At 54.0% G+C, this 12,333-nt stretch overlaps 1 protein-coding gene across 2 annotated transcripts in view; it reads left to right on the top strand.

The window, feature by feature from the left end:
- Nucleotides 1-1,729: 1,729 nt before the first annotated feature.
- IQSEC1 (IQ motif and Sec7 domain ArfGEF 1) overlaps nt 1,730-12,333 on the top strand; it is a 150,445-nt gene continuing 139,841 nt past the window's right edge. The window contains exon 1 of one of the 2 annotated variants that reach the window (XM_079777567.1): nt 1,730-1,920. In XM_079777567.1, the coding sequence (XP_079633693.1) occupies nt 1,853-1,920 (68 nt within the window). In that variant the 5' untranslated portion in view covers nt 1,730-1,852. The remainder of the gene's footprint in view (nt 1,921-12,333) is intronic. The other variant, XM_079777569.1, reaches the window with a different exon arrangement.

Below are 12,333 nucleotides of genomic sequence, written 5' to 3' on the forward strand. Positions count from 1 at the left end.
CACAACAGATGTCTGTAGGACAGACCAGAGAAACGTGAATGGATATCTTACTCTGTGGCACAGGAAGTGCGGCCAATACGAAAGTGACAGAGAGGCTCTGTCCAGAGAGAGTTCCCTTGAGTCAGGAGAGACCTGTGATGGATGGGCAGCCTTGATAGGTGTGAAGGTCCAGCCACCGGGTGGGCTGGGGTGGGGTGGGGTGGGGTGGAGAAGTGCCTGTGGCAGTGGGAGACCCACTGTGGTGGCTTTTGATGAGGAGGAGAGAGAACTTGGGGTTCCCAGGTCCCCAGGGAAGCCACAGCCTTTGTAGAAACCCATCTTGCTTTCAGATAAAATGTTATTTCCTGGTTTGGGGACAGATGAGCATGCAATTGCTGTCCCTTGCTGTGGGAATTGGGCTGGAATCTGAGATGGAATTCCCAGCCTGCACAGGCCACGGCAGGGTGCCTGGGACAGAACAAGGCTTTGACCTGGAGACCCCTCTGTGGACAGGGGATGCCCCTCTCTGAGTCTTGGTTTCCTCGTGGGTAAAATGGGACGTGATGGCATTGACAGCGGTACATGACGTCCAGAGCCCCGCAGAGTGCCCTCTGGGGACCTCCTAGGGCAGGTTCTGTGAGCACAGATCTTGATCTGTGAGTCATTCTCCCTGGGGGCTCTGCTGGGCAGCCCAGCTGCCTGCCCTGGGCAGGGCTGGGAGCAGCTGGTGGGGTTGAGGGTGGAAACTCCATCTGGGGCCCCAATCTGGAAATGTCAAAACTCAGCTCAGGTCTAGACCCAGGGCTGCACAGAGGGGCCCCAGCCCTCAGCCCGCTCTACTTCCCATCTCTACACACAGGAGCTGGCTTGCAGCCAGACTGCCATGGTTCAGATCCCATCTCCATCACTAGGCCTGTGATTCCCCTTGTTTATCTGCCTCAGTTCTCCCGTGTGTAAATGGGCTGGTAATAAAATCCACTTCAGGAGGCTGTTGGGATCATTAGATGAGTGGTCTGGACCTGTGTCCAGGGCTCTGCGAGCCCGAGGTGGTGACGCTAAAGAGGAGTCCACCTCCCTCACCAGCACCTCACACAGTGGGAGGTGACCTGGCCAGGGCTAGAAGTGGCATCTCTCAGCAGAGAGAGACCCTCAGGGGCTGGCCACTCTCCCAGGAAGCAGCCCTGGTTTTGTCTTTATTTTTCTGTCTACCCAGGCTTCCCCCAGGAGCTGAGCAGGCGGACAGCCTCTCTCTGTCCTGGCAAATGCTCCCGGTGGGCTGGGCCATGGGCCGGCAGACGACGGGGTTGGGTTTAGGCCTCTGGGGAGATGGGGGAGGATGTGGGCCCGCCCTCGCCCCCGCCCACCTGCCTCCCTCTCAGGCTCAGCCTCTCCCCTCCCAGACCAGCCTCCGGACACAGGACAGGCCCCGGGGCTCCCGGCAGCCCAGCTGTGTGCTTCCCCTCACTGGCGGACACCCCTTGCCTGTCCCCCACCACCACCACCCCCCCCACCACCCCCCGTCAGTGACTCACTGTTACCCTGGCCCCTAGCCACTGCCGTCTCCTGGCAGGAGGCGGGCATTGGGTTATACAGAAGCCACAGTGTGCAAGGGCCTCCTGGCCAGGAGGGTCTGAGCAGTGGACGGGGTCAGCACACAGCGGCTGGCCCAGGGACAGCAAGGCCAGTGGTAGGAGCTGCAGGACCTGTGGGAGCAGTGCCTCACCCTCTCCCCTGGCTTTTGGGTCTTTGCTTTCTTCTTCCCACCACGAAGAAGTAGGTGACTCCTTCCAGCCAGCCTCTGGTTGGGAGAAGACCAGGTTTGGAGGGCAGTGGCCATGGGCCCCTGGGCCACTCACCCCCCACCTAGCCAGGCATGAAGGGTGGTGGCAGCGCCGTGTGGAGCCTGATGTGGAAGTACTGCATCTCCGTGCGGACCCTCAGGTACCAGGGGCATGGGTGGACACAGCTCTGCCGGGCCCCTCCTGTGGGGGTGACAGAGGGGGGGCACCAGGCTGGCTAGTTTGCCTGACTCGGCGGTCCAGGACAGCCCCAATATAGGGGGAGCAGGGATAGAGGGCAGGAAAGGCCCTGCGCTCTCTGGAGAGACTCAGAGTCTCCAATGAGGAGGGAGGGGAATGGAAGGATGGGCCGGGAATGTGCAGGCACTTGGCTGGGACCTGGAGTGCCCACTGGAGGATGCCAGTGGCAAATACAGTGTGGTTGGCAAACTCCCCAGTGTGATGGGAATTGGCATTTGTTACATAACAGGGGCATTGAGCACAGCTGTGTGACTTTGGCCCTGTTTTTTACCCTCTCTGAGCCTTACCCGCCCTCAGAATGAGGCTCCTACTCTTTCCTTCAGAGCACAGTGTACAATGGCTTTATGTGACCGTCAGTGGCAGACTCGGCACCTGGCTGCCTGAGTTTAAAACTGGCATTGGCATTATCGGCATTGTGATGTGGCTTCACCTCTGTGGCCAAAGTTTCCCACCTGCAGTTCCTTATAGGATTAGTGAGGATTAAATGAGATAATATACAAAGAACAGGGCCTGGCACACCTCAGGCTTGGGGTAAGTGCTTACCACTGCTGTTGGTGGTGTGCTTCCCTCTAAGTTGGTCAGATGGGAGGTATGATGGGGGGGGGCGGGGGGGCGGTTCTTGCACTTGGAGAGGAGATGGGCGGACCCAGACCAGGCAGCTGAGAGGACCCAGACCAGGCAGCAGGAAGCTGGATCCTGTGTGAGCTCAGGCAACCCTGGGATCTCAGTCTCATCTGTAAAGGAGCTTGGGGTGATGCCAGGATTTACATTTGGGAGGGGCTTAAAGACATAGCCACCTATTTGGAAAGCATCTCCCTGGATGCCACCTAAGAGCATATTCTTTACTTAAAGGGGAGTTTTACAAAGGGTAAGGGATTAGAAGATTATCCCTCTTTCTTCCTACTCTCATTACTTGGTCTATATCAGGCGTCCTCAAACTACGGCCCGCGGGCCACATGCGGGTGTTTTTGCCGTTTTGTTTTTTTACTTCAAAATAAGGTATGTGCAGTGTGCATAGGAATTTGTTCATAGTTCTTTTTTAAACTATAGTCCGGCCCTCCAACGGTCTGAGGGACAGTGAACTGGCCCCCTGTTTAAAAAGTTTGAGGACCCCTGGTCTATATTAATGATATAAGCCTTTTTTCCTTCCTTCCTCCCATCTTTCCATCCTTCCATCCTTCCTTCCCAAAATATTTGTGACAGTTTATAGAAAATACCTATAATAAAATTAAATAATAAGACACCAGGACCAGGAAGATTACAATTTAGAATAGGGTGTCATGACCTAGGGAGTAAAATAGAGCAGAATAGATATATGTAGCATTCTGAGGTGAAAATTGCTGAGCTTCCTGGCAGCCAAAGGAAAAGGAGAAACCCAGCTACGCATTCCCTCTCACTGTAACAAGAAGCCATTGCTACAATGGCTATAGTTGTCTCTGCCTCTGGGTGAGAGTGTCTGGGACCCTGACCTGTAACTGGATGGGTGGGTGGGTGGGTGAGGACCAGAGACACTGCAGGGATAGGCCTCAGGCTGAGCATACTTTAGGGGAACAGGGCAGACAGTGAGTGCTGAGGGGTTCTCTGGATGGGGGTGCCAGCTAACTGTTGGAATGAAGACAAGAAAGCTCACCCTGGAGAGTCAGAGGCAACCTGTTCCTCCTTAGACCCTTGGAAAGACAGGGGAGGGGTCCTTGGGCAGGGGTGAGTGTGCCCTGTGTCTTTCCTTGTAACCATGCCGGATTTTCCTGTGGTTCATTCTTTCCATGGTTTCTGGGGATTGGTGCTCTGGAAACCTCAGGGGTTGTTTACAAGATGCATGGGCCTGGCACCAGGGTCTCACCCGCTCTGACAAGGAGTAGCACAGACTGGCTCACGGAGCCCACAGACTGGCCTCTCCGTGCCTCAGTTTCCTCATCACCAGAGTGGGCATCATTGCAGAGCTACTCAGCAGGGCTGTGGGGCAGAGCCTTGTGTGGCTCACGGCAAATGCTGACTGCGTGTTGTGGCCACTGGGAACCAGACAGTGGTGATGGGCAGGCCTGCACCAAAGGGCTGCTGTGAGCACTGGCAGGGTGGCTGCTCACCATCAGTTGGGTGGGTGTGGGGACCATAATTGGCACTGGGTTTGCCCCAAACCCTCACTTAGCACCTATACGTACAGGGCACCTCCAAGGTTAGTTAGAGAGGATGGGCCTTGAGGGGCTCCAGGAAACACACTCTGCTCTTCAGACCCCTACCCCATCTTGTTGGGGACCCCAAGAGGGCTAAAACCAGTCCCTGAGTCAGACAGAGAGAGCTGGCCTTTGTGGGGATCCTCAGCCCTGCAGCTGTTGAGGGAGACCTGAGTCACAGGTCTGTGGCCCAGGCAGGGCTGGCGGCAGCCACAGGGACAAATTGGAGGGTGTGATCAGACAGCACGTAGTTTTCCACTTACGTCTTCAGATTCCCCCCCTTCATCCCCCACCCGCCCGCCACCACCACCACATGAGCCTATCACCCCTGGCTGGGTCCTACTCACATCTGGGAAAGCGTGAGGTGTGAGTGGGGAGCAGGCTGCCGCCAGCCAGCCCTGTCCCACTGCCCAGGGGTTTGGTGACTGCAGCCAAGAAGGCAGGGGCAGGGTCTCTGGGACTGCGGCCTGAGGTCCCTGAGAGGGCTCCTCTGGCTCCGGCCCGTCTCCGAGACAGAACACTTAGCAGTTGGGCACACCAGGTCCAAAGGCAGCAACGGCCGGCTGTAAGCTATGCAGTTCTGGGCAAGTTGTTTAACGTCTCTGGGCCTGCTTCCTTGCTGTAAAGTGGGAACGGCGCTCACTGAGTGGGCTTTTGGAGAAGATTCCAAATGGGTTCTGTTGACTCAGCACCCAGTAGACGGCATCCCTGGGATTCCTGTCCCCTCCTTCCCTCTGAGTCTCGGCGTGGAGGGAGGCAGAGCGATGACGTGGGGAGAGCAGGGACTTGGCAGTGAGGCCTAGCTGAGTTGGAAACTTGTCTCAGCCCCTTTCTACTGCATAAAAGCCTTTCGGGGTTGTTCTGAGATTAAATGAGCTGATGCCAGGGTGGGGGGGTGCTGCATTGTGGCCCTGTCTTTGTGTACACACCTCCAGCCTGTCTGTCACAGACTTTAGCCTGTGGTACCATCAACCCTTAGCCTCTGGGGTCAGACAGGAAAATCACTTTTGCATCTGGCCTTATTTCAGGAACAAAGGATTATTTTTGTGCCTTGAGGGCCAGTGGGACATTTGAGCTGCCTGTGATGCTGGGTAGGGATAAGGTGGGGCCTTGGCTGAGCAGACCCTGCTCCCTAGTCCCTCCCACTCTGTAGTGCATCTGGGGAGACCTGGGGAGCAGCTGGCAGCCAGGGTCTTGGAGTTCCAGGGAGCTTCCTCAACAATTAACCTCTTGCTGCCCCCAGTGGAGGCCTTGCGCATGCACCTCCTGGGACAGGGGCTTCCAGCGCCCTAGCCTGGGCCATGCCTGGGCAGCTCTGATGCACAGAAATTCCTTCCTACTTGGAGCTGGCACCTCTCTTCCCATGATGCCTCCCCACACAACCACACTGGGGCCTGTGCTCCAGGCCTCCTACCCATCTACTCCCCTGTCCTGGCACAACTTGCAGTGGCCAGGACTCCCTGAGGCTGAGGATGTCTTCAGTCCCCTCCTCATCTCCTTTTCCTGCTAGACTATCCCTGTCCTTCTGGCAGGGCTCAGAGCTGAGTATAGCACCCAGCAGCATTTGACCTGCACCCCCTTGCTCTGGGCACTGCCCAAATCACACACGGGTCCTTCCTGTGGCTGCTCTACCTCTGCATCTATGGATTCATGGCTGTGTCAGCACAGCAGGCCTGCCTGCCCTCTCCACCCCCTCCAAGCTGCTCCAATGCCTGCCCCCATAGGAGTCTTTGTGCAGGGTTGAGGACCTAACTCTGTGCCTGGCACTGTGTCAGGTGCTCAATATACATAGTAACATCCACCTGTGAGGAGTACCACCCCACCAGACAAGGAACCTAGGGCTCGAGTGCCTTGCATTATTAGTTTCCTGTCATGGTTATTGGTGAGGCCCTTCTTGGTGGGTAAGGCACTTGCCCTCAGAAAGCTTGGAGCTGGCAGGGAAGTTTCATGGGCACAGGCAACTGCAGCAGGCGGTAGAAAAGGCTTAGCACCTACTGTGTGCCAGGCCTGTGCTGGGCCCTGGGGGACAGCCCAGTGTAAGGTGAACGGCCTGGGCCTCATGGGGCTGACATTCAGGCAAGAGAGAAACCATAAACAAAACAAATAGATGAAGATGTCCAGAAAGGGATTAGAAGCCAGAGGCTAAAACTGGGAGGGGTGACAGAACAGCAGAACGGGCCATGTGACCTGGAGTGGTCAACTCTCATAACTGAGGAGTGAATAAACGGAATGTGGGCTGTTCATACAATGGAATGTTATGGAGTCATAAAATGAATGCCGTGTTGACGTGATGTGACATGGATGAACCTTGAAAACATTGTGCTGAGTGAAAGACTACAGAGTGAGTGTCCACAGCAGTCAGGTCCATGGAGACGGGTGAGCAGCTGCCTAGGGCTGAGCTCGGGGAAATGAGAGTGACTGCTTAATTGGTTTGGGGTTGCTTTGGGGGATGATGAAAATGTTCTAAATCGTGATGTTCGCACAACTCGGTGAATATGCTGAAATCATTGAATTGTACATGTTAAATGGGGTGAATTTTATGGAGTGTGAATTATATCTTGATAAAACAGCCTTTTTAAAAATAAAAATAAAAAAAGCTCGTCTGAGAAGGTGGCCTTGAGATGAGTAGCAGGAAGGAGTGATCTTGAAAAGACTTGGAGAAAGGTGTTCCAAGCAAAGCGAGCTGTAGATGCAAAGGCCCTGCGGCAGAGGGAGCCTGACGAACATTGGGAAGGCTGAGTAGGGGTTGGGAAGGAATGTGCACTTGGCAGGGTCTTGAGAATGTACTGGGGTGAGGGGAGAGACAGGGTAGGGTTTTAAGCAGCATAAACACATGATGTGCTTTCTGATTTAAAACAATCACTCAGATTGCTGTGAGGAAATACGGCTATGGAGAGAGAGGGGCAGGGACTGGGGATGGGCGGTGGAGAGACTAGTCCGGAGGCAGCAGCACTTCCAGAGAGGATGATGGCTCCCTAAGCTGGCAGTGGGGATGCACATAGGGAGGAGGCTCCCAGGAGGAAGGGTGGGTAAGGCCTCCAGAAGTGAGGGATGGCCAGGCAGAGGGGCAGGGATGAAAGGGCTCTGCAGGTGGGACCACCAGGGTGGGGAGCTGAGTGTCTGGAGGCCCCTGAGCCCAGTCTGGCCTTGAAAGACCAGGCTGGCTGCCACCTGGGTCCATTTGGGCCCACGCTGCTTTCAGAATAAGTAGGGCAGTCTTTCTCTGGGCCTGCCTTGTCCTGCGTGCTCGGCTGGCCTCGGTGAGAGTGTTAGCGCCAGCGTGGCTGGTGACCCAGTGTGGCCTGGTGCTCTGCACAAAGCAGCCTCAGGAAACCAGAGTGGCCCCGAAACGCGATAGGCCACGAGAGACTGGCCAGGGAGGGAGCTGTATTATTTATTGACCAGAGCCTCTGGGCCGGCCTGGTGACAGAGAAGCAGAGGGGCCGTTTGCACTGGCCAGACCTTGAAGGAGCCCCCAGGCAGTGTCTGGGACCCGGCAGAAGGGCAGGTGGGGGCCCCAGGGTGCCTGACACCCTCCCCCAGGGTGTGGTTTCCTGGACGCTGGCTGGCTGAGCAGGGAGGAAGTCAGACGTCAGGCCGGCAGTGGGCAGGGCCCACAGCTTGTCCCCAGGGGCCATTGGAGGCAGGCAGGGTGCTGGGGCTCCAGGAAGACCTCCACCCCATCCCCTGAGACACTGTGAGTACCTGCTGCCCGGCCCAGGGCAGGGAGGGGGTCTCGGCTGCCTGAGGAGCTTGTGAGGGCTGCTGACTGTCAGGGCAGCCTTCTGTGCTTAGGGTCTTCAGGCTCCTGTCAGGGTTTATGCTACTTCTTGGAACTGTTTTCTGTGACCTCTTCTCACTACATGATGGCCCTCCAGCTCAGGAACCCCAGTTATTTCCCCGCAGCTGCTTGGAATGCAGCCTTAGCTGCAAGAAAGAGGTTCTTTCACAGCCCTGGGCACGAGACCAGCCCCAGGCCCTGGCTGGTTCTTTGCCTGGGGACCTCAGCACCACTCTAAGGAAGACAGACTAGTCTCTGCAGCTGAGTAAGCTGAATCCTTCTGAGGTCACACAGTTGCCCAGAGCCCCTGCAGTGTGGCTGGTGCTGTTTCCTTCCTCAACTACTGCCCCTCACGCCCTGGAGCATAAGCTTTGAGCACACGGGGTTCAGGCAGAGGGAACAGAAGGCTTCCCGGGCTCCAGGACCTGTGGTTCCTGCCATTCGTCAGTCCATTGGGCCTGACTTTGTGCTGAGAGGACACTGCCTTGGACAGGTCTCTCCCTCGGTGCTCCCCAGGGCCATTTCCCCATCCGTGCAGTGTACTCAGGAGCCCCATGACCCGCTCTTTCCGAAATGATCCAGAGTAGAACCTTGAGGGCACGCAGATCCCCAAGGCTGGGAGGGACTTGGTGGGTGTCCCCAGGTTGGTGGGAAGCTTTGGACACACGGAGGCTCTTTGGCACCATCCCTTAGGAAGCCCCCTTTGATGAGATGGAGGCCTGGGGCCACCTGTCCTTCAGGGGGTTTCCACTGAGTCCTGCTTCTCCATCTAACCCTCACAACAACCTAGAAAGGAGAATGACTACCACTGTTGGTTATGTGGAAACCCAGGCCCTGCGATGTTAGGATGTCTGTGCAGTGTCCCACGGTGGGTGTAAATTGGGGAGCTGGGGTTCAAACCCAGAGTGATTCTGTGCCCCTCAGTGCATCATGTGGTCTCTGTCTTGGGGGCAGGAGCAGGGGTGAGTGAACTTATGACTTCCCTATCACTGGGTCTCAGTTTTTCCATCAGTAGTGGGCTGGACTCCGGTGCTGAAAAAGGGTCTGTCTGCCCCACTGGACCCCAAAACTCAGGTGGGCTGGGGGGACGTTCAGCTGCAGGATGACAGCTCCAGGCTGCTCCCGGAGCTTGGCCGGCAAAGGCTCACCTTTCTATAGAGCCCCTCATGACTCCAGCGAGCCAAGGTTGCATGAGAGTGAAAGCTGGCCCCAGCTTCAAGGCTGGGAGGACAAGAAAGAAAGCACATAGTGAGCACCTACTGTATGCCTGTCCCTTTCCCTATGATGCCTCCCTGCAGCCCTACAACAGCCTCTGGAGGTTCTACATCTCCACTTTGCAGAGAAAGAAACAGGTGTTGCTGGAACAGGTCTTTCCTAAATAAGTTAACCAAGCATGCTTCCCCATAAACTTAGAACCTGGGACTCATCAATTGGCCAGATTCAGTGGCTTCTCATCTGCCATCGAGAGGCTCCTGGGCCTGGTCCGCATGACTCAGTGGTTGAGCATTGACCTATGAACCAAGAGGTCACTGGTTCAATTCCTGGTCAGGGCACATGCCCGGGCTGCAGGCTCGATCCCCGATGTGGGGCGTGCAAGAGGCAGCCGACCAATGATTCTGTCTCATCATTGATGTTTCTATCTCTCTCTCCCTCTCCCTTCCTCCGTGAAATAAATTTTTTAAAAAAAAATTTTTTTTAAGAAAGGCTGCTGGGATGCAGGTTGTGGCAGAGACCTATGAGGAAGTCACTATATTCAAAACAGTTGTGTGTTGAAATACCTTCCCAGCAGACTAACCACTCTGATCACACTGGCAGCTGGGAACAAACAGTAAATCTGAAACCTGGTGCCTGCGAAACAGGGCATATCAAAGCCACAGGCTGAGCATGCACTGGGAAGCCAAAGAGTCCCTGCAAAAGGGGGTGTGCATATCACCTGCTTGTGAGCCACCAGAGGCAACCAGCTCGGTTCTGAGCTTTAATTTGGTATATTTTTAAACCACCTCCAAGCTGCCCCCAAACAGTGTGTTCATGAATGGCTGAGATCACCAGGGAAAAACAGCAAAGGGTGAAAGCAGGACGATGGAGGTCAGATCCCAGCTCCCCATTTGGTGCTTAACCCCTTGGGGATACCTCCCTGAGACTCAGTTTCCTCATCGGTAAAGCGAGGATAATATTTCACAGGGTGACGATTAAATAACATGCATGAGCATGCCCGTATGCAATGATGAAGCAATTGCTTGATAAATGTCAGTGATTATTAACCCTAAGTAAAATTAATTTTTTTTGTTTGATTATAACATTTTTAAAATTGTCATCTTTGCAATCCTGTACTTGAGCCAAATGGGAAATGCGAGTGCCCCACGTTGGGCTGCCAGTTGCGAATGTCCCTCCCACGTCCCGCGTGGTTCAGGGTTCAGGTTCAGGGTTCGGGTTCTACAGGAGGCCGCATACAAATGAAAGAGACAAGAAATAATAATTTGGGAATTGGGGGCCAGGCGGAAGCCCAAGAGAGGACTGCGCTTTGCTCTGGCCTAGCCATCCCTTTTATTCAGGTCTGGGGTACACCCATAGCCCTTAGGCAGGCAATTCCAGTAATAGCTGGATGATATCCCATCAGCAAGGATTTACATCAGACTAAAAGGTGGAAGTTGCTTCAGCTACCTTTGTATCCACTAAACAGTGGGTGTATGGCTCTGACCCTTGCCAGAGCCTCAAGGTTGACCAGCCTTCCGGGTTCCTTGTCCACCCCTCTCTGCTAGTGAAGGCAATGGGCGGCTTCCAACAGGGAAATTGTTTGGTTCAGACTATAAACCCCCAAAGGCAGGTGCTAGGTCTTTTAGCCTGTGTGCACCAGCCCGATCTGGGGTTCAGGAAATGAACTTGGTGAGTTAAAACCAAATTTTGAATTGGTCAAATCCCAAGTCAATCCAAGATATTTACATCTTCAATGATACAGTGAGACATTGATTGTTGAAGAGGAAAAGAAAAATCTAGTGAATGTTATCCCAGGGATATAATTAGAGAGTTGTGGGAGGCCTGAGGTAGATATCATTGGTACTTCATAGTAGTGGAGGGATGTTTAGGGGTGTCTCCAGGGGAGGCAACATTTGAGCCGGGTCTGGAATGTGAGTAGAAACTGACCAAGTATAGAGAGTGGAGGAGACTTTGGGTAGAACCTGTACGTTGTGTCATGGTCTGTTTAAGGAACAGCTATCAGATTTTTGGGTGGCATGGGCCAGCCAGAGTTGAGGCCAAAAAGGAAGGCAGTTGAACTCCAGAATCAAGTGCTAGAGTCTGTCTATGGACACAGAGGAGCCATCAGGGGCTTTGAGCAGGGGAGTTGTATTAACCAGTACCTTTTTGGTAAAAATTAAAAAATAAGAAAACCCAGACTGGTCTAAGCCAAAGACTGAATTTATTGCCTTCTATTTCTACAATAGACACGGCTTCAGATACACTTTGATTCGGGGGTTAAACTGTCTTTCCAGACGGGGCTCTCCTTTCCTGTCTCATGATCCCAATTTTGCAGATAAGAAAACTGAGACTTAAGGAGATGCAGTCACTTGTCCAAGGTCATACCATTAGCAAATGGCCTCAAACTCCAAATCTGCTTGACCCCAAAGCCCAGGCTCTTAACCATCTGCCCCACAGCCTTTCAGTAAGCAGATCTGAGTTTGGAAAGGATGCCTCTGGAGCTTGAATGGAGGACTGACTGCAGGGTGGAGACTGGTACCCCGCCTGGAGAGAGGAGGAGCCTAAGAGATGCAGCTGTGGTACACTGCAGCCCCTTGTTCTCAGCGCCCTGTCAGCTTAGCTTTTGTTGTTGTCATCTTCTTATGTAGATCAATATATTTTTTTATCTAATCAGCAATAATACACACCCATGCACACACAAATATACACTGAGTGGCCAGATTATTATGATCTCTGAACGCATAATAATCTGGCCATTCAGTGTATATCCTATATAATAAGAGGCTAATATGCAAATTGTCCCCTTGACCAGGAGTTCGACCAGCAGGCAGGCTGGCCAACCGCCCATGTCCCTTCCCCCTGGCCAGGCTGGCCGGACTCCATCCATGCATGAATTCATGCACTGGGCCTGAATACACACACACACACACACACACACACACACACACACACACACACACACTGAGTGGCCAGATTATTGTGCGTTCAGAGATCATAATAATCTGGCCACTCAGTGTATAGGCATACTAATTATTGTGCCTACTGGTTTCTGCTTGGGATGATCCTTAGCAGAAGGATATGCAGTGAGGCTCCTGGGCCTATAGGCTGGACTTTTACTCAGGCACAGGGACATTTCCTAGGGAATTTCTGGGAAAGTGCTCAAAGGGAG

The sequence above is a fragment of the Cnephaeus nilssonii genome (assembly GCF_951640355.1).
Source record: "Cnephaeus nilssonii genome assembly, chromosome: 7".
NCBI lineage: Eukaryota > Metazoa > Chordata > Mammalia > Chiroptera > Vespertilionidae > Cnephaeus > Cnephaeus nilssonii.